At 40.4% G+C, this 21357-nt stretch overlaps 2 protein-coding genes across 3 annotated transcripts; one reads left to right on the top strand and one right to left on the bottom strand.

The window, feature by feature from the left end:
- Positions 1–29: 29 nt before the first annotated feature.
- Positions 30–11627, bottom strand: si:dkey-98f17.5 (uncharacterized protein LOC569123 homolog). Its single transcript, XM_034595932.1, has 13 exons — positions 11457–11627; positions 8646–8757; positions 8171–8264; positions 7350–7404; positions 4376–4516; positions 4129–4289; positions 3942–4040; positions 3111–3256; positions 2774–2945; positions 2522–2634; positions 1796–1883; positions 1392–1448; positions 30–1261 (listed from the first exon to the last, which is right to left on the bottom strand). The coding sequence occupies exons 1-12, from the start codon at positions 11566–11568 to the stop codon at positions 1395–1397; spliced, it is 1347 nt and encodes a 448-aa protein (XP_034451823.1). The 5' UTR covers positions 11569–11627; the 3' UTR covers positions 30–1261; positions 1392–1394.
- Positions 11628–13794: 2167 nt separating this feature from the next.
- Positions 13795–21249, top strand: slc2a11b (solute carrier family 2 member 11b). Of its 2 annotated transcripts, none has more exons than XM_034595931.1 (12): positions 13795–13878; positions 17026–17124; positions 17562–17722; positions 17816–17940; positions 18027–18156; positions 18299–18447; positions 19181–19368; positions 19491–19601; positions 20049–20150; positions 20240–20315; positions 20425–20552; positions 20983–21249. In XM_034595931.1, the coding sequence occupies exons 1-12, from the start codon at positions 13843–13845 to the stop codon at positions 21175–21177; spliced, it is 1500 nt and encodes a 499-aa protein (XP_034451822.1). In that variant the 5' UTR covers positions 13795–13842; the 3' UTR covers positions 21178–21249. The 2 variants fall into 2 exon arrangements, with proteins under 2 accessions (XP_034451822.1, XP_034451821.1); XM_034595930.1 differs by lacking the exon at positions 13795–13878 and adding an exon at positions 16623–16932.
- The last annotated feature ends 108 nt before the right edge of the window (positions 21250–21357 follow it).

Raw genomic sequence — 21357 nt, 5'->3', positions numbered from 1 at the left:
CAGAGTAAAAGTATAAAATGTTTAATCGCTGTTAAGGGAGTTACAATGAGTTTGCATATTTCTTTATTTGAGTCTTGTTAATGAAATAAAGTTCCTAAACAAGCCAAAGGAGTTCAGGTTTCTGACAATGAAAATATGTTTTCTAGAAAATTACACAATATATAGATTTAAGCACAAATTTCACAAATTTGTAAATTTAGAAACTTATAAAACATGAATTCCCTAAAAGAGGAGGACACCTGGGACACCTGGCATCTGACACACACAATACAAACGGACAGAGTTCTCAATAATATTCCAAACAACCAGTTGAGATGTTTCTGCATTTTTGGGGTAAAAAGTGGGGGGGCACTGATCCAACCTTTTCTCTACTGATACCTCAAATCAGGGTCTCAGCCAATACGGCTTATTTATCCTAGTTTACAATCTGGCAGTCAAACATCAGTGGATGAATGTAACTGGTAATTAAAACACTAACTATTCTAGTTAAAACTCTGGATAAGTCACAGCATTAAAAGTTAAGTATCGGTCAGACTTGGAAAAGATCTGCAATATTGGATCAGTGCGTCCCTTGTAAAAAAAAAAAAAAAGCTCCTTAAAAACACCTTGAGGTGAATAAATATTTCTACAAACACTGGAGTAAAGGCATTACATTTTTGGACAACATGAGGGATTCATTAATACAACTAGGAGACAGACATCAGTGCAGAGACTAACTGTTTACACGTTGTAGTTTTACTGTACTAATCACACAACAAAACTGTAGAACACATTCTTTGGAGGCAGGAGGAAGTTTGCAGCTGTAAATCTCATTGACTGCATCAAAATTATGTAAAACAATGTCCAACTATAATGCCTGAGTGTTATCACAACATTAATTATTGCAGTTATTGCCAACAGTCAGAATGAAAACACATTTTTGTATCTTGACAGACGACACGACAGGACAGACATCAGGACGGTGCAGTGAGATTTGTGGACCGTGATGAGAACAACACAATGATGATTGTTGTTAATAGCACCTGCAAGTTGAAGAAATTAAAAAACGAAAATGAGAAAAAGTCCATTTGTAAACACTCCACTTCTCTCTAACTTAATTTATGCTCTAAAAAATATCTATTCACATTATGTTAAACAACTACAATCACAGTTTCCCCTTGAACTCAATGACGGAGGCACTTTTTCATTTTTAATCAGATCTTGAGATGATGACGACGACGGCGATGATCTCGTCTGCATCAGAGGTTCCACCGGCCGACTGAGGAAACAGAAAATACTGATCATTAGAGAAAAAAATGAACAAATTACACTTTGATGAGTCATTTTCCACAAAAAAAACTTGTAGAAATATGTCAACAAATCGATGTACCAAGTGTGTTCAGCCTACCTGGGGGTCAGAGGTCATATTCTTCTGCACACTGCTGGAGGTACCATTCATACAATTTACCCTGTGGAGCGAAATGAACTGTGTGAGATTCACAATTCTGATGTAAACCAACTCTGACATTTGTTTATACAAGTGTTAATAGTAAGCAGTTACATTTTAGTTCTGGGTCTTTAACAGAAAACAATAAAACAATAATAATAATCCTTACAATTTCAATAGGGCCTCCCACCGTCGGTGCTCGGGCCCTAATAAACTGAGCTTAGAGCTGATGCTTAAAGCTCAATAGAGCTCAGTGAGGGTCACTACTAAAGACACTTTCTGCATTACATTCAGTAATATTAAAATATCTATTACTCCGGTGTTAATGTTTGTATAATCCACATGATTAAAATCGAATAAGGACTTAACCTTCTTGGTTTTGACAATATCCTGGATATAATCGTTGTACTCAGTCATCACCCTCTTCTCCTTCTTCGTCAGAGTCTTATTCCGTTGGCTGAGGATGAAGAACATGAGAACAACGTTCAATCACAATTTCAATAGTCACTTCCTCTATGTGTGTGGTTAGAAATGTGTGAGTATGTTTGATTTGTGTACCTTCTTGACATTTAGACATTTCTCTGAGGGGCAAGGTTATTTAAGTTAATGGTTTTAGTTGAAGTTACGTTTGTGTATTCAACATCAACATTAAACATCAAGATGCTGGCTTTAAATATGTTGTTATGAATACATAAAAAGGTAGAAAATAATCTCACTTGAGAGACTGAATCCAATAAACTTAAATGGCAGTGGCACCATTAAAATCCATCCTGGGAGATCTGATCACAAGTGGTCGGCTTTAAGTTTGTCTGTTCACAGCTGACATTAAAACTCGTCCTGAATGTGTCTCCTGTGACCAGTTGTGATCGGATCCCACTTCCCCGCTCTGCATGCAAATAAACTCGTACGTCAGCTGTATTCAGGAAGATGAAATGATGTTATTTCAACCCAGTCTGAGTTTAAAGATGTGTGTGTTTGTGTGTGTGTAGATACCAGGTCTGAACGGGGTCAAAGTAATGATACAAAATCAAGTAAACAATTAACAGATGAATTGTTTCAACTCTTCATGTGTGTTTGTGTGTATCACATTCTTACCCTGCAAAATACTTTGCTAGGAAAAGCAGGAGGTAACAAAAAGCCCCAAAAATGATGACAAACAAGACTTGTCCGTCCTCTGGTAACCAGTCCCATAAATATATGACAACTCCCTGTGAGGCACATGTTAAACAGGCTGTCAGAAAATGCAAGATCACAGGTAATGAGTACAAAAATTGTTTTGCTGCAATGTTATCTGTTTATCTATCAGCTGTCACGCTCTTCAAATGCAAAAATGTTCCTTGGACTTACTGTGAAGACAGTGAGGGTCCGAGCTGGGCCTTCACCCAACAGCTCCCCCAGCTGCTCTGTGGAGAAGGTGCTCACAATGAAACTCAGGATGAACAGGAAAGGAAGGAAAACGCCCAGAGCCCCACACAGGAAGGAGCGAAGACGCACACGTTTGCTGTGAGTCACATCAGCCCTGCACGTTCACACAGAGAAACAGGGTTTAAAATATCACGTTTACTGCACTGTATGATATAATATCTCCTCCATACTCATGATATAGTTTATGTGCCCATTTTGCATGAGAGTAAATTAGCTTTAGCAGGTATGATGCCGTGCTGTAAGTCAAAAGATGTCAAACCTGTCCTGCGCTAGTCTGCTGCTGATGGTGGAACAAATAAGGTCACAGTCTTTCTCCAGCTGGTCCAGAGTCTTCTGAACGGCCTGGTTGATGGTTTTCTCGATGGTCAGACAAACCCCGTCGATCTGGTTCACACACCTGCTCGGCTAAACAACGCCAAGGCTCATAAGTGCGTCGGTTTGAGAGTGAACACACAAAACATCTCGTGCATATCAAAGAGCGAAGGCCTGGAAACTTCCATGAATAATCCTGAGGGGATCGTGACTGACAGCCATACAGTATAAACTGAAGTGAGGACACACTTGCTCAGCAAAAATAAATTGGAGGTCAGGGGGGGATGCACAAATCTAACATGTGGAGCAGAGCTTTGTGGCTGTAGATCACAAAATGGTGCAGCAATAACTCAGGCCCGGGGCTACTGTTGTCAAAGGTGGCCGATCAGAGGGCATGGTTTACAGCCCCTGTTCACCCTGAGAGTGGATAAGACTCTCAGGCCTCCTTCTGCAAAATTAATCATCCTGTTCCTGGCCATCAAGGGCCACAAGGAAACCTGGGGGTGGAGAATTTACATTCAAGGATAATCAATGACTGCTCAAGCCCCAGGATGGAGGAGAGCTTTAATTCCACACCCAAGACCTGTGATCTGAGGGAAACACTGCTAAATACGACAGGAAACAGCTCGACAAAGACGCTCCAAGGTGGGAAAACACTACAGTATGTAAATCATCTCAGTATTAGATGGTTAATCAGTTTGTAAAACTAGAGGAAGCAAGAAGATCCCAAATGGAATTACTTCTGTAAAATAACTAGTATAAAAAACAGTGTATTTACCCTCTGTGGGTTGGGGATATAAATGGTTGGCATATCAAAACCACATTTGTTGAGACCTGGACAGCGACACAGCTCCTGGACAATCTGCATCATCACCCTCTGCCGAAAGAAGAAAAGAAAACATTGCAAGTTTACCTTTCACTGAGTCAAATCAATCATAAGATGCCATATAATGGAGTGAACGTACCTGTCTATCTGTTTCCTTCCCAGCTTCATCTGCCTTACTCAGGTAGAACAACACCTTGTCTCCACATTTCTCACTTAGCTTCTCCACGATGTTGAGCGTGCGCTTGCACAGCGCCTGGCCCATCGGGTCGAAGAACACAAATATCAAGTCTGCCTGTTCTCCTGCACGGAAAAGAAACAAGTCAGTCACCAGAGAAACCCGACAGCTCAGCACTGGAGTGACAAACGTTGGCACTGTCAAACCATACCCAACCAGGTGATGGCGTTGTTGACGTTGAAAGGGTAGACCATGTCTCCATCCACCAGACCCGGAGTGTCCACAAACGTCAAGAGGCTGAACTTCTTCTGCTTGGAGGTGGAGATCTCAGCCGACAGGTAGTCCATGACACCTGGAATATACAGATGCCGTGTGTGCACGAGCGCTTCCACAGAAATGTAGATGCTAAATGAAAAGCTTGAGTCCCTGTAGAGAGGGTGTCACCTCTAATGACGTTATTATCATGAGCTACTAGAAGCCGCAGTACAGTCAATACTTGGAGACCTGAGGGAGACGCAGTGGCATCAAAGATCAAGAACTTTTTCTGATTTCAGCTTTGAAGGATTTATGCCTTTATAATCAAACTTCAACAAAATGCATGTGAGCTGTGAACATGCACGAGTCTTAATCAATTGTTTTTGTGAAAAGCACCTGCAGCGGCCACACCCTCGCAACTTCAACTTCAATATTAACACAGGAACACGTTTGAGACGTCTTGGATTTATCACCGTGCCCTATGCGGAGAGATGTGTTGTCATGGTTACACACAACAGCTCTTCAACTGGCAGCTTTAGTGTGGGGTGTGGGACATAAAGCTAGCCAGTGAAGAACGACTGTGAGGCAACGCACTGAGAGGCTATGACACTCCATCACACGTGAGCCCGAACCCCCCACAGGCTCCGTGCACCAGGACAGCATCGCTATATGGACATACCACCATTATTGACTAAATAAATATTAATATAAATAAGTCCCATCCTCCCTCTACACACACATACATACACACACACAGGCCCGAGATAACACTGAAGCTGTTTCATAGGAGGAGGCAGGTGTCAACAGCCAGCACAAATCACATCCTTGTGCTGCAGCGAGCGGGTCCACTGCTGCTGGAGCACATTAGCATTCCCTTGTGTTTCTCTTACACCAGCGTGGCCACGATATCAATGCGTCTTCCTGCTATCACATCTCTTTAAAGTGCAATCCCATTCTCTATCAACATATTGAGACATCTCTGTTACGTGCAACATGGCTAAAAGCCTTTAAGACATTATATCTATGCAGACTTCATGGAGAAGCTCTATGGTTTATACTTCAGTTAGTCACGATTCTTCAAAACATACACATGCACATGTTTGCATTGCTAAAAAGACAAAAAAATAGCAACTTTGAAATCCTGCTCCAGAATAACTGCATCAAGCAGCCTTGACTCGGACAAATTCATCCACTTTGACTGAACTGATTCCCCAGAGTCTCCTGAAAGCTGCAAAGGAAACGGGAGCGATACTCGCCCATTGGGTGCTAAGTTCCCCAAGTGACTGTAACTGAGAAGGCTACACAAGAGATCCTGTGCACGAGGAAAAGGGCAAAGGCTGCAATAACACTCTGTCGACCACAACTTAAAAATAACTTGTCGGATTAAACAGATGAAAGACAGGAGAGAAAAGATACAGAAGACAGCAAAAAGAGACAGGTGGATAAGATACAAAAACAATAAGACACAGTTAGATATCCGGTAAAGCAACATTAACAAGTATTTCCAGTGAGACCAAAGTGTGTGACAAGCAGCTGCTCCCACGTAAGGATATATGTTGCTTTTCTGATGAGTCATCCTCAGCCGCTGTGACACCTCAACAACTGCCCGAGTCATGGTGTATATTTCCAGATGCGGAGATGAGAGTGAAAGAAAAGGACTCCAGTGTTTCAGCAGCAGCAGATTGAAGGTGCTGCGAGGCTCGGGCCTGCAGAGCTGAGCTGTGGCTGCTGGAGTCTGGGCTGTGCCGTCTCTAATGGCCGTGACATTTCTCAGAAGCTCCTCCTGACTCCACTGCACTGCCGTCGATGGGGCGTGTGACTCACGCGCCATACCGTGAGCGCTCCGGTCCGCACCCAGTGAACCCTCACTCTCTCTATACACTCACTGTCAAGCCACACACATACATTACTGTCTCCCCCTCCCTCACCCCCCCACACTGATGCTCCCACTCAGCAGGCACACCCAGGCTTTCTGCACGACCACCTCAGCATCCACAGGCTCCTGACGCACGGAGAGCTGAGAGCAATTCTCTTAAAAAAAACAATATGCCACTAAACACGGCTCTTTTATGTGAGAGTAATCTGGGCTCACAGATCTCAGAAGCAACTGGCACGAACCTGATTAGAGGCGAACAGGGGGCCTGCTTTATAAACCAAAACTTCATACGTCAGGACTGTGACTCAGTGTTGAGTCATCGAGGTGAAGCGCCTCAACACGACCTCAAATCACAAAAGACAAGCCTGACCTGAAAACCATGAAACCCATAAATAACACGTCATGAGCAGCACACGGCGCTAAACAGCCACAATAGCTGCTGATGTTATAGATTAAATAAGCATTTTATATTGAGTTAGCTTCAGCAAAAGCACTCAAAGGAACAACCCTGTGTCTGCAGCTCGTAATTACATTCATCTCCTGTCCACTAGTCCAGTGCTTCTGCAGCATCTCCTGCTGTAAGAGCAAATCTGAACACTCTTCATCCTCTGAACTCTTTCATCATGATGCCGACAGAAGACAAGTATCAATAGAAAAAACACAAGCATATGCATTTATTTAGTGATTGCATTCATTAGAGGTTGTAGTCAAGATAATGAGACTGTGACGTGCAGTGTGGGGCTGATTTTATTATTGTAAAAAAAGGTTTGAATAGGGAGGGAGATACAGTAGCACTAGATTTAGTGAATAAAGCTAAACTGTTGTACTATGTGAGATCTTTAGACATGTTTCTGTTGTGTGATGCATCATATTAGGAAATCTGCGTTCATACAGCATCAATACAGGAATATGTATATGGAGTACAGGATAAGTAGCTACAGTACAGTAGCTAGGCCTGGCTTTGCTCTTGGCAGCAATCCCACTGCATGTGAAGTACGATCGCTGCGAATAGCGTGAGCCGTGCGCTGATGCTAAAAGAAGAAGAAAGTCTTACCTTTGAACTCAAGAAGCGGTCGAAAGTGCGGGTAGAGATGTAGCGTTGCATTTCCCTGCGAGAGAGGAATACAAGACAATGTGAGAAAGACAAATACTACTCTGCAGATTTGTTTCCTGAGCTCCCAACCCTCTAAAACGGAGTCCTCCCTTCCTTCAGTACTTGGTCTTGTTCTGCAGCTCAGTACACCTGCTATAAGCTCTTCCTGTACATAGAAGATAATCCTTCCACTCTGCAGTCCTGCACTGCAAATATATTATTCATCTTCATCACCTTCACCACAGCAGGATATGAACAGAGAGACAGAGGAGGGAGAGGATGAGAGCGGATAGAGAGACAACTCTCTTCTCTCGAGCCTGTTTATATGCTCCAAAGACGCCTCTGTGTGCGGGGGTGTGTGTGAGCGGGGGTGTGTGTGTGAATGTGTGGGCGTGCGTGCGTGTGTGTACACAACAAAGCGTCTCACTGGAGCAGCGTACAGAATGAGAAATCACCACCGACTGAGGGAGTGCCTTCACTTCACTACACCCTGACACTGGGCCTGTCGCTTCATCGACCTTTATGACTGACTGCAGCTTCTGTCCCCGTTACTGGAGTTAAACATTCAAACCTGACAGAACCTGTCTGAATATGAATTACTGTTAATCTACAAACACTGATCACATATCCAGGCAATCAAATTGAACATGCCAGGTAAAATCAAGGTTCTGTTTTCCAGCATTAGTTGGTACGGCTTCATAGAGCTTTTTATCAGATCCTACACACACTGAATACTAAGTCCTTACGCAACGGTGCTGGACATGTTTTCATGCTATTCTTACCGTCAGCGATTCTCTTTTGCGACCGCTTGTGATGAAGGTGAAGCCCTGCGTTTCAATGGCAACGCCTGTTTTCTGGATGTGCTCTTCAACATACCTGAAATGACAGCAATCAGGTGTCGGGTGTGATTAACATTCCAAACCAGGCTTCATCTTTAATATTGCGTTTATAAGTCAGCAGTTTAGGATGATAAAAAGCATCAAAAACTTACATTTAAGAGGCTCAAACGATACTGGGTTTTTCCTTGATAACTGACCATCGCTAATCCAATTGTGTTCAATTCATTTTCTGTCTCTCAACTAATCCATTGTCTAATACGTAAAGCACTCATTCCAATAAACTAGGCTGGTGCCTGTGTAAACACTAAAACACAACCTGCACAACTTCATGCCAAAAACACCCACAGACCAAGAAATCTCAATCAAGCATAGGTCATAGTGTGATGGTGCCGAGCCCATTAAAAATAGGATGTATTACCAATTAATGAAGGAGCTCTTCCCTGCAGAGTGGTTTCCCATTATCATCACAATGATCTTCTTTCTGGGAGGCAGGAGGCGCACTCCGAGGCTGCTGGCTATCTTCACCAGGCCTGAAAACACACACACACACACACACACACACACACACACACACACACACACACACACACACACACACACACACACACACACACACACACACACACACACACACACACACACACACACACACACACACATATAACAAGGCATATTGCAATAACTGTAACACTTTAATCATTTAAGATTATTTCAGGAGAAACTCAGTAATTTGGTGAAATATACATGACAATTCAAGAAATCGTTCAACAATATATTTCCAATAAATTACTTGTAGTTTTGATTACTTGTAATGTATTACAGTTGCTTTTCAGAATTTGTCTACAAGCAAGCCAAGAATTTAATATTCAATACAGTGCATGGGGAACAAAGTCTCTAATAGAAGTATTTACGTGGGATAAAAATCAAGAATTATTCTTTCAAAGAAACAAAGTTGGGAAATAATTGTTAAAAGTTTTGCATATATATTGTTATTATAATGAAATAAATTCTTGAAGAAAATTGTGCACTTATTGTAAGTCGCTTTGGATAAAAGCGTCAGCTAAATATTTGATTTTTTTCATTATCAAGCATGATTGTAAACTGAGTATTTTTTAATTTTGTACTTTTTACTTTTTTTTAATTTTGTACTATAACAATCAGTTGATTAATCAAAAAATATTCTGCAGATTAATCGATAATAAAAATAAAAAAAGATAGGTGCAGCTCTTAAACTAATTTATATCTTTGGTTAATTACCAAATTACTTAGTTCGGCTCTATGAAACTTACAAGGGAACGATTCAGAAATTACAAACCCATAAAATGAAGAGTTAAAGGGTGGAAGAAGTAAAGCTCAGGTGTGAAAGTTCAAATTTACTTCCTGCTCTTATTTAGTCTGTTTAACAATCTCTTATAATAATCTGTTGTTACTGAAGTGAAGCAGCTCTACTCCTCATGAGAGATGCCTGTTTATTTTACAGCAGAGATATAATAACTATTAGACTGTAATAACTATAAAAGGACGCGTGACTACACACAGAATGATCCAGTGAACTGCACAGTATCAAGGATCGACTGTTCAGGAACAGAGCCAGAGGCCCGAGGCTTGGGCGGGGTCCAACTGCTGCAACCTCTGTTTAACTGTTGACTTTTAGTTTTTTTCTACAGAAAGGTTCAAAACTCAAAATGACAAAACAGACACACAAGACACAAAGACCACCGGAAACTCATGACAACTACACACACAAACCAGTACAAACATGCACATAATGAGCAAAAAAAACAACACAAACACTCTAAATTACTACAAAGACACAATTAAAACAGCGTAAAAGAGACTCAAAATAACAAAACTAGAGATTGAAAAGGAAAACAGCCGACAGTCAAAGGGATTTTGCTGTTGGGTTGGAGGGGGAGCGGGGGTGGGGCTGGGTAATATTGCCAAAAGATAAAAGCTTTCATATACATTTTTAGCATGAGATTGCAGATGGCCGCCCACTCTGAGTCTGGTTCTGTAAGAGGATTCTTCCAGTTAATGAGAGAGTTTTGATCTTCACAGTCGCCAAAGTGCTGCTCATTGTGGGAAGTGTTTCTCTATAATTTTTAAGGTTGTGCGAACACTTTACTGATCTGAAGTAGAATATGCATAAGCAATACATTGGTATTTTACTTTTGTTATATTGCTATTGATGAAAAATATATTGCAATAATTATTGTTATTGTTTTGTCACCCAGTAATAGGCCTTTTAGTACCTTCATGAAAGAGGTTATGTTTTCATCTGTTACTCAACCAATTTCCACGAAATTTAGTAGAGGGGCGGGCCTGACCCAGAGAAGAACCCATTCGATTTGGATGCAGACAAGAATCAGGGGGAGGATCCAGGACATTTTATATACTTTCTTTTTCTAGCGGTGTGAGATAGGATGTTTTTCAACATTTTTATTGATTACTCAGAGAATACTTCATGGATCTTGATGAAAAACAAAGACAGGCATGACCAATATTTATGAGTGTGTGAACTTCGGTGAAGATCAAAATAAAAATCTGTATCTAGGGAATTTAAGTGTAGTTTCATAAGGGTATACGTTATATGTTGTATATAAATGTTGGGTCCTGAGTGATATAGTTGTTTGAGATCAGACAGGGGCTTTCCGTCTTATTATCCCTCCATGGACCATACACTGTGGTTATTATTTAGTAATACCTGTAAAAACAGGACCTAACATCAATCATTCGTCTGGTCCAGACACTGAATGGTTTATAATAACAATAATAATAATACCAATAATAATAATAATAATAATAATAATAATAATAATAATAATACCAATAATAATAATAATAACAATGATAATAATAATAGCGTTATATTTGTGTCGTGTTTGAAAGTAAAGCATTGATACATAAAGGGGAGAGAGAGCAGCCACACCACCACCGTGTTTCAATGTCATGTGAGTGACACTGACAGGCAGCTGCTGTTCTCTCTCACTCACACACACACACACACACACACACACACACACACACACACACACACACACACACACACACACACACACACACACACACACTATACGAGCAGCTTCTCTCCTGCGGCACAAACTTCAGCCTGAGCCCCTCCAGTCTCTAAAGTTATATAACAGCACAACCAGGTGTGTTTCTGCTTCACGGTCCTGACTCGGACTAACTCGGGCGTTGACTCGGGTTAAACCCGGGTTGTGTTATTTACCGTGGTCGCTGTCCACATACAGACTGTGGCATTCCTTCAGGATCCTCTCACTGGGTGTGGTGATCGCGGACTCCAGCGGGTTGGCCACGCACCGGTTCCTTCTGGACGACATGATCCACCGTGCCACCACACACCACCTCAGCTGTTCCCTCTCACACCAGGGGAAGAGTTTCACTGCTGCACAAAGGCTCCACCGTGCGGATGAAGCGCCCCCGTGCGGTCACCATCTGCCAGGACACCAACTGTCAGACTGACCAGGATCATCAGCAGTGGTTTTTCAGTGTGTACGATTTAGGTGAAGGGGATCTATTGGAAGATATTGAATATAAAATAATCCTAGTGATGTTTTCACTAGTGTGTTTCATCTAAATTGTAAAAAAAATTGTTTTCTTTACCCTACAATCAGCCCTTTATATTCAAATAATTTATATTTACCTCGGGAGCGGGTCCTCTCTACGGGGGCCGCCATGTTTTTTACAGTAGCCCAAATTGGACAAACTAAACACCTTTTGAGTTTATATGACAACTTTTATGTTTGGAAGGGGGGGTGAGGTGAGGGGTATTTAGCTGCAACATGCAACTTCAACTTCAGATGTCACTAAATTCTACACACTGAACCTTTAATCACGAACACAGTGTTTGTCTGATTTTTAAGATAGACCTGCCAGTTGGATCCACAACACATGCTTGCTTCGGTTTCAGCAACACAAAATATATATGTACATGTAATTGAAATACATAAAGTCACTGTTTTAGGTATAATTATGTTTTTGACTGTGCTGAAGTAGAAGTAAATGTATAAGGTAGAGACATTGAAATACCAAAGTGAAGTATTCTTGGGTGAATGTATTTAATTACTTCCAACGTTAAATTATCGCCATGTCGTACACAGGAATCCTGAAAACTGCCCGATGACATCTGTAAGAGCCATTTTGTTATTGTTTTGTTAAACCTCCCAACAATATTTATATGTGTTATGAATATCAATGTGCCCAGTTCACATGGAACACCAAAAATGATGATAATAATACGTTTTACTCGTAGCACCTTTCAAAACACATTTACAAAGCTGCTCTGCAAGTTAAAGATTATTTAAAAAATGAAGATAAGCAGAGATTAAGGTTATTTTAGTAAAAAGAGTGGCCTTCGAGTGATCACACAATGGACAATAACACACAAAACACTTTTTTCTGAAGTCTCACACAAATCATTTATAAAGTCAATGCAATCCTTTTCTGGGAGACCATTAAAAGTATATCTTTCAGCTTTTGTTAGTGTGAACATAACGTCCAAACATTTATTATGCTCTCTATTATAAATACCAGTATAACAAGACAAAATGCTACTAACTATAAACAACATATATATTAATATCATTATCCTCTTCCCTGAGATCATCAGCTGAATGGATGATAACGTCAGACACCCTCTCTGCTGACTAAGTTTACAGACCTACTTTTGTGATTTCTGTTTGTTATCACATCCAAAATAGTTTTATTTGGATGGAGGGCTGCTTGCTGTGAATCACACTGTGTGACCAGAACTATTGCCACAAGTTATTTTTCTTTTCTTTTCCTTTGTCTGCTTTCAGCGGAGAAGCTTCAGGGTCCGTGTTGCAACTGATCCAATTCCAAAACTCAAACAGAACTCTTCATTGTTGAGCAAATATCAAGTTTCTTTCACTTTAAGGATCAAAAGACCAAATAACAAATTCTCAGAGGCTCTTACGGGATTAAAAGGTTTTTTTTTGCAGAAAGCTATGCAACTCTTTGGGTCATGTGTGCAGAACCGCATGTACTGAAAATGAAAATCCTTGTAGTAGTTACGGGCTGATGTCAGTTTTTCAACCCTTGTAACTGAATAATGTCACAGACGTCTGTTATAAAGAATAAGAGATTGATTTTCTTTTTACACTTTTTACTGATGAGAAAATAAACACATCTTTCTAAAATGGGCTATGGCCTGTTGTAGCAGTTTCTTTTCCTGCAGCCAAAATATGTTAAAGAACTATTTTAACTTACTGATCATACCATTTATACAGTTGTATAAATTCTGCTATACTCTAGTAGCCTGCAGTGATCTGCAGATGGCACATGAATTAAACACATTAAAAACTAGTTTATATCCACTTAATCCTTAATTGAAGTAAACTAATTATTTATGTTTAAAATAATAATAATCTTTAAGCATGTGTGGGCATATAAAGGGTACAGCAGTTCAATTGAGTGTCCTCTCTTCACCTTCAGATATCAGATAACGTTACCTCAGGCCAAGCAATGTGCTTTAAGGAGTTAATGAGTCTCCCCCTTGGAGCTGAAATCATAAGCTGCACCTCACAATCGGCTCGGATGGTTTATTCACACAACATTTCACGGCAGCCTCACAAATGAATTTCACGGAGGAAACTGCGCCAAAGAAAGAGGTACGTTCAAAATTGGGGATCGAGAAATAGGTCAACACCATCAAGGTTTTTGGATACAATGAGAGCAGCAGGAGAAGTTATGCATTTCTTACAAAGATAAATGTGGTCATGGGGATTCGAGGTGAATATCTTTTCTATCTCCAAAGTCCTCATTTTATAGACTGTGATAAGGAAATGTAAGTGCAGCAGTTTGTTGTAAAGGCAGGTGGCTGCTAAATATCAACAAAAATTGATTGCATGAGGTATTATTTTAATATTGATATTTTTATTTATATATTGGTGGTGATTATTTTAAATAAAATGATCGTAATCTGTGCACACAAGGCTCCATAGTAAAGAAGAACAATTTAAATATTGAATGTAATTATATGTAGTTTAAATTATATGCGACACTATAGTCTATTATTTATGTTTTGAAGTCATTAAAAGGAACTAGAGTTGTGAAAAGTCTCTTTGCTTTGTATTTTTCCTAATTTGCTATTTTGGTAGTAATTCAGTTCTCGATGTTGACAAACAATGAATTAATTTAGTTTTCTCTCTGTAATGTCCTCAATCACTTCCATCCTGCTGAATAGATAATAAGGCATTGAGAGTAATGAGCATTTCATGTAGTTTGACTGTTTGCATATCTCATTTCAGTCAATTACCTTTTTAATGGTGCTGATATGGTGAAGCTGTAACTGCTGCAGTTTTCACTAAATACTCTGGGGGAGGCAGTGCATCACATGTTCACTGCTCCTGAGGTTATACAGCACTTAGTTATTACTGTGCCTAAAATCTTGAAAGAAAAAAGAAATACAGAAAGAAAGAAAGACCTATGAACATCAATGACCAAAATGACTCAACTGTTTGTCTCTCGGTGAATACAAATTCAGCAACTGTCTGAAGTGGTCTGGTCTAATGTCTGGTACAGGAACTTTGTATTCAGACAATTAATCAGACTTTTTTTATGTTGCAACTTTATGCTAAAATTTAAATTGTTCTGCACTTATATCAAAAAGGGATTATTAATCAGATCCTTTATAACATTTGAAATTTAGACTGGGCGCCTCATATTTTCTCTTGGTCATCTTTGAGAAGATTTTACACAGTCTGCCTCAATTGATTGATCTTCTGTCATATGTCTATATATTTGCATTACAAGAAAGAAAGCTACATAAAAATTTTGTTGCGTTAAAGTAAGAAAATAGTGTCCTTCAAAATTCTTACATGGAAAAGAACAATCGGGCTACAACCCGTCCAAACTGAGGATCATGAGAGAAAAACCAGAGCTGACCAAGAACCTGATGGTCACTGTGGCTGAGCTCCGGTGTGGAGATGAAAAACAGTTTGGCCTCAATTCTACAAGTCATGTCAGGAGGGGACCATACATGACTCTTAGAATCAACGTGTTGGTTGGTTGTGGACGTTTCCCCCATCTCCACACTGGATCTCTGGAGCTTAGTTATGAAAATGGACAAACCCTGATCTCATATTTTCAGCTTCTATTCTGGGAGTGTGATCTGTGACCAATCTGACAAACTGAGTGACCTACTGTGTGTACCCCCCCCCCCCCCCCCCGCTCTCTCCTCTCGTGTCTTAGCCACAAATCAAATCAAATCAACAAGGAGCAATATCCTCTGCCTTTAACCGTTGACTAGGGTGAAGAATAACTGAGGAAAAGAAACAGAGACCTCAGGGAGAGTAACAACTGTGTGTCTCTCTCCCTGGATGGACAGAGGTACAATATGTTGCGTATAAGAGTACATCAAGAAAATTATAATATTTACAACATAAATGAAGACAATATAAATGGAGAGATGTATCAAAATTATAATATTAAATGGGTGCAACCAACATTTCTAGACAAAATCGAACTACATCTTTCATTCTTTGATGTGATGATTAGATCATAAATACATTTTATACCTAGACTTATGCAACAAACCAACCAGGATCAGATTCTACAAAAGTAAATCAATAATGAACTCCTCTGTCCCGGGGGCTCGTGACTCCTGACAGTCACACAACACAGCATCATGGCAGGATGCAGCTACAGGCCAAAATTCAACAGATGATTATCAATCACCCTTATGTAAATTGTTATTTACAACACCAGTGTGACCACTGATAACATCTATCCTGCATAACACCATCTCACCTCAACCCTTCTCATCTGCTCTCTCTCTCTCGCTCACACAAGTGTGCACATACCAAGTTGATCAGCTGATGGATTCACACACAGAGGACCTAAAACCTTAAACCTTCTTGCATATCAACAATAACTTTTTAATGCATGACCGGAATAATGACAGATACAGATCTCTCTCAATTCGTTTTCCAATTTTCATAAATATATAGATGTAAACATACATACATACATTAAATACATACATACATACATACATGACATACATACATTAAGCACATACATACATAGATACACAAACATACATACCTACATACATTAAGTACACACATACTGCACATACAGCATATATGTATTCATTCACACACACACACACACATATACACACACACACACACACATATGTTTTAGAATATATGCAAATATATATATATATATCCAAACAGAGGACGCCTATGGAGAGAGTGAAAACAGTGTGAAGGATGTAATGAAGGAATCTGTAGCTTCCTCTTCCTCCTCCTCCTCCTCCTCCCTCAGCTGTCTGTGATCCTCTCATCCAGGCTGCAGGCAACTTTTTTCCTTTCTTCTCTTGAAATGGTGTTTCGAGAATGCTGTGAATGGTTCTGCGAATGTGGCGCAGCTGAGCTCGGCCGTGAAATCCCGATGAAACGTGGAGCGGCCTCACGGAGCCGATTCTCCACACCCCGCGTCCTCATAATCACAAGCGATCCGCGCTGCTAATGCGCAGCTCCAACTCATCCCGCCGTCACTTCGAACCTCCCCGGTGGTGACAGGACAGGCTGTAGGCTGCAGGATATCCGGGAAAAGGAAAGACAGAAATATAAAATAACAAAATGCCAAAGGAATATCTGGATGAATACCAACCACTGCTTATTAAAGGAAGCAAAGATAAAAAGCAACCAAAGGTACGTGGAGATAAAGAGAAAGAAGAGATGCTGATTTCTCTCCATGGTTTCAAAACGAGTTGTATTTTCTTGTCTTGATTTTTCTGTTTGCAGCTTCCAAACAAATCCCTGCTGCTGGCTGCCTGTGCTGCTTGCATAGGAGGAACCTTTCAGTATGGATATAATATATCCATCATCAATGCACCCACAGTGGTAAGAACCCCGCTGCCTCTACTATGTCTGCATTATATTGTAGTTTTTATTCTTTTTATTATGTTTTGAATGAGATGCAGCTTCAGCAAAACCTAAACGATGCTTCACAACACCGTGGTAATTATCCTACTGTCGACATAGTATTTAAGTTTTAATTAGCACAAGTTATGATGATGTTATGAATAAGATGCAGATAGAAGATGCTTCACAACACAGTGGGAAAGTACACAGCATTACGAGTGGGGACATTTTTGTGCTCATGTGACAAAACCGACTAATCTCAGTCAGCTGTTATTACTAAATCACATTTTTCCATCACTAATATACACTTCATCTCCACTGGAGCAGTGTCTGATGCACAAAGATATCTTTGTTATTTTTGATTTCTCCTGCTGAACAGCTACTTTGTGTTGTTTTTTCCCCCCTTTCATCTCCAGTATGTGCAAAATTTCATCAACCAAACCTGGAGGGAGCGTTACCAAGACGACATATCACCCGATGGTCTCACCCTGCTCTGGTCCGTCATCGTGTCTATATTCACGTTAGGAGGATTCCTAGGGGCAACGATTGGTGGGACACTGTCTGTGAAGCTGGGGAGGTATGGATAAACAAATATATATATATACTGAAAAAAATATTGTTTTACATTCTTCTGTGTTAAAGATTTATGACTGTGGTGTGGTTTTGCCAGGAAAGGGACACTGTTGGTCAATAACATATTTGCCTTAGCAGCTGCTCTGCTGATGGGTCTGAGTTACCTCACAGGATTATTTGAATTACTCATAATCGGACGTCTTCTCACTGGAATAAATGCGGGTGAGTGATTCAGAAGCACATGTGAAGGCTTCACTTATGAAAGCTAAAGTTAAAGCGTTGCATGAAATCTTGGTTTATTTTCACAGGCATCGGCATTTGTGTTCAACCTCTATATTTGGGGGAAATTGCTCCAACTGCATTTCGTGGAACCATGGGAATGGGAACCTCCATTTTCATCACTGGTGGGATCTTGACTGGACAAATCATTGGCCTCAAGTAAATCTGGACACACTACCTAAACCTAACCCTGACCCTGGACACCCTGACCTAGTTTATTAAATATTAACGTGAACCATCAGAATTTGTCTACATTGGATCTAAAAGAGAGTTGATCAGATATTTCTGGTTGATTTTACAGAGAGCTCCTGGGCAGAGAGGAGTACTGGCCCATCCTACTCAGCACCACATGTATCCCAGCCATCATGCAGCTCCTGATCCTGCCCTGGTTCCCAGAGAGCCCACGCTACTTGCTCATCGACAAAGGAGACACAGAAGGGTGCAAAAAAGGTGAACGTGCACTGTGACTGCTGCACTGTTTTGCCCCATTTCAAAACTCGTGTGATTCTATCTTTGTCCTGCAAAGATTGATTTAGTGCACGTGACAGTGCAGTTAAAAAGGCTGAGGACTCCCTTTGTGTAGAATTACCAGAGGCAGAGACGTTCGTCTTCATGGCTGTGAGTGCAGGCATATGATCACGTTCTTTAAATGCTGCGTTGATGTGAAAAGGAACAGATTTGACACTGAAAAGCTTTTCATGTGGCTCTCAAAAACCTGCCTCAAAGCCTGATCAGAGGAGAAGAGTGAGAGATCACAACACAGTGTGTGTCATGTGTTGTTTTAAAAAAAAAAGACATAGAGGTAATGATGTCTGATCTACTGAGCGAGCCACATGGCTTTTATAGTACTGCCCTACAAGCTAGTAGCCAGTCAGATTTACCTTTAGCTTCAGCCTACCCTCAGGTTCAGCTTTCAACGTTATTGCGATTAAAAGGCTGAAACACCTGAAGATGCCAAGGCACAATTGAAGATTAATATTATTATTTTCATTATAATGACACAGAGCTCAACTGTTCCTGGTCTCTCTCTCTGGCCCTTAAAATTGAACTGAATTGAAAACCTTTTATTTTAGTTCATTCATCTTTTGCCATGGATTTTTTTTTGTGTGAAGCCCTGTGTAACCTTGTTTAGATAAGTGCTATACAAACAAAGTTGTTATTATTATTATTTTACTCTCGGCAGCCCTCAAGCAACTGCACGGGGGTGCGCGCTGTGATGGCGAGCTGGAGGATATCGAGAAGGAGAAGAGTAATTTAGCAGGTTTACAGGCCAAGAAGCCCTGGGAGCTCTTTGCCGATCGCAGCGTGCGCTGGCAGCTTCTCACCGTCATGCTGCTCAATGCTGTGCAACAGCTGAACGGCATCAATGCTGTATGTACTTGCTGATATGTCTCCTGCTGTCTTTCACACTGTTGATGCTATTTCCTTCATTTGAAAACTTGAACTTCAGTTTTGTATTTGTAATTCGGTTTCGTTGTGCATGTATCCTGTAGATTTACTTCTACGCAGACTACGTGTTCAAACAATCTGGTATTCCCACTGATAAGATACCATATGTGACCGTCGGTACTGGTGCCTGTGAATGCATCACTGCTTTAACTTGTGTAAGTATGAGTTTGACATTATTACGCTGAAATGTTCACACGACTCTGATGAATAAGGATAGAGGCACAATCAGAAGAAAAAAAACTATCAATATATAATAAAACCTTCATGTGTTGGATTAATTATTGGAAAGTGAAATAGATTAAAACTCAATAAATTATAACTTTATTGTTGACCAAAGTGGAAACTGTCGTATATAACAATAAGAACAGCACCAGAACTTATCACACAAGGACTATGGCAAAAGGAAACTGGTAAAACATCTAACACAGTTACGAGGTTTTCAAAAGTATGAATGAAATCACTGAAACAGACGTTGAGTTCAAATACTGGGCAGCAGGATGTGACAGAACTAAACTGAGAACATCCCATGAAAAGGTCAGAGTGAAAACTCAAATGAAATGTTGGCATGTTGTCGGTCTTGTGACATGCTGTGTGTCTCACAGGGTTTGCTCGTTGAAAGCCTGGGAAGGAAATTGCTCATTACAGGAGGATACACACTGATGAGTATCTGCTGCATTTTATTCACACTGACGCTCACTTTTCAGGTGATTTATCCCGAAATGGTATAAACACACATTTAATTTATTTCCATATAGTTTGTATTCATTCATTTGTGTGATTTCCTTTCTATCAGAATGCCAGCCCAATCTTTCCGTACTTGAGCATGGCGTGTGTTTTTGCTTTCATCCTGAGTTTTGGCTTAGGACCAGGTAAGTGGCTGAAGTCGTCCCTTTCTCTTCCACACATGCTGCTGCACAATGGTTGTAAGTAAGAAGTGATAATAAGTGGTTTTCTTTTGTTGTTTCTTCCTCTGTGAAGGTGGCGTAACTAACATCTTGACCACTGAACTATTCACACAAACCTCGCGCCCCGCAGCGTACATGATCGCAGGGTCCGTGAACTGGCTCAGCTTCTTCTTCATCGGCATGGTCTTTCCTTTTATCGTGGTAGGTTTCCAAAAATGAATGACAATATATCTTCTTTATCCTGCACAGACTGGTACTCAAAGGAGTGCAGACCCAACAGTCTCCCTACTTAGAATTAGTAGCTCACAGTTTTAATTTGGATCTGCACCAAATTGCACACACTCAAAAATACCAGTACCAATGCTTTTCATCAAGATCCATGAATCATTCTCTGAGATATAAATTAAAATATTGAAAAACACCTCAAAATCCTGGATCCGCCCCTGTTTTGGATCCACACTCAAATTTAACAGGTTCATCTTTGGCATGTACTGCGTCCCTCCACTGAGTTTCATGGTAATCTGTCCAGTAGTTTTCAAAACAACATACAAACAAACATAACAAGATAACTTCCTTGGCGGAGGAAGTTAAAAAGCAAGAGGTAGAGTGACTTTTTGTTTTATTTGCACAGATCGGGCTGCAGCAGTACTGTTTCCTGGTGTTCTTGGTAGTCTGCACCTTGGTGGCAATCTACATTGTCCTGGTCGTCCCTGAAACCAAGAACAAAACCTTCCTTGAGATCCAGAGGGAGTTCCAGTCCTCCAACCACAGAAAGGCCAGCAGAGCTGATGGTGCTGGAACGACACTGTTATCAACTTCTATATGAAACCTAACCCATGACTCAGCGGTTGAACAATCAAAGCTTTTTTTCTAATAAAGATCCACTTAAGAAAAACTGTGATTATGTCATGTTTTACAGAGGGTGGAAAGAGCATTTGAGTTTATTGTATGTCTAACTATTGTAAGATGACCTAAATATGATTATCAAATACACAAAACATTATTT

This window comes from Hippoglossus hippoglossus, chromosome 9 (assembly GCF_009819705.1).
Source record: "Hippoglossus hippoglossus isolate fHipHip1 chromosome 9, fHipHip1.pri, whole genome shotgun sequence".
Taxonomy (NCBI): Eukaryota; Metazoa; Chordata; class Actinopteri; order Pleuronectiformes; family Pleuronectidae; genus Hippoglossus; species Hippoglossus hippoglossus.
The sequence above is the reverse complement of the archived record's forward strand: the minus strand, read 5'-3'. Positions and strand labels throughout refer to the sequence as shown.

Bases quoted from the DNA above. Each gene is read 5' to 3' on its own strand.
- si:dkey-98f17.5 (XM_034595932.1), bottom strand. From the start codon at position 11,568: ATGTCGTCCAGAAGGAACCGGTGCGTGGCCAACCCGCTGGAGTCCGCG. The intron at 4,517-7,349 runs GTAAGACTTTCT...TGTATATTCCAG, and splicing joins ACCGCTTCTTGAGTTCAAAG to GTGTCATGGACTACCTGTCG. The intron at 1,449-1,795 runs GTTAAGTCCTTA...TTCGCTCCACAG, and splicing joins ATATTGTCAAAACCAAGAAG to GGTAAATTGTATGAATGGTA.
- slc2a11b (XM_034595930.1), top strand. From the start codon at position 16,861: ATGCCAAAGGAATATCTGGATGAATACCAACCACTGCTTATTAAAGGA. The intron at 18,448-19,180 runs GTGAACGTGCAC...TACTCTCGGCAG, and splicing joins CACAGAAGGGTGCAAAAAAG to CCCTCAAGCAACTGCACGGG. The intron at 20,316-20,424 runs GTAAGTGGCTGA...TCCTCTGTGAAG, and splicing joins GAGTTTTGGCTTAGGACCAG to GTGGCGTAACTAACATCTTG.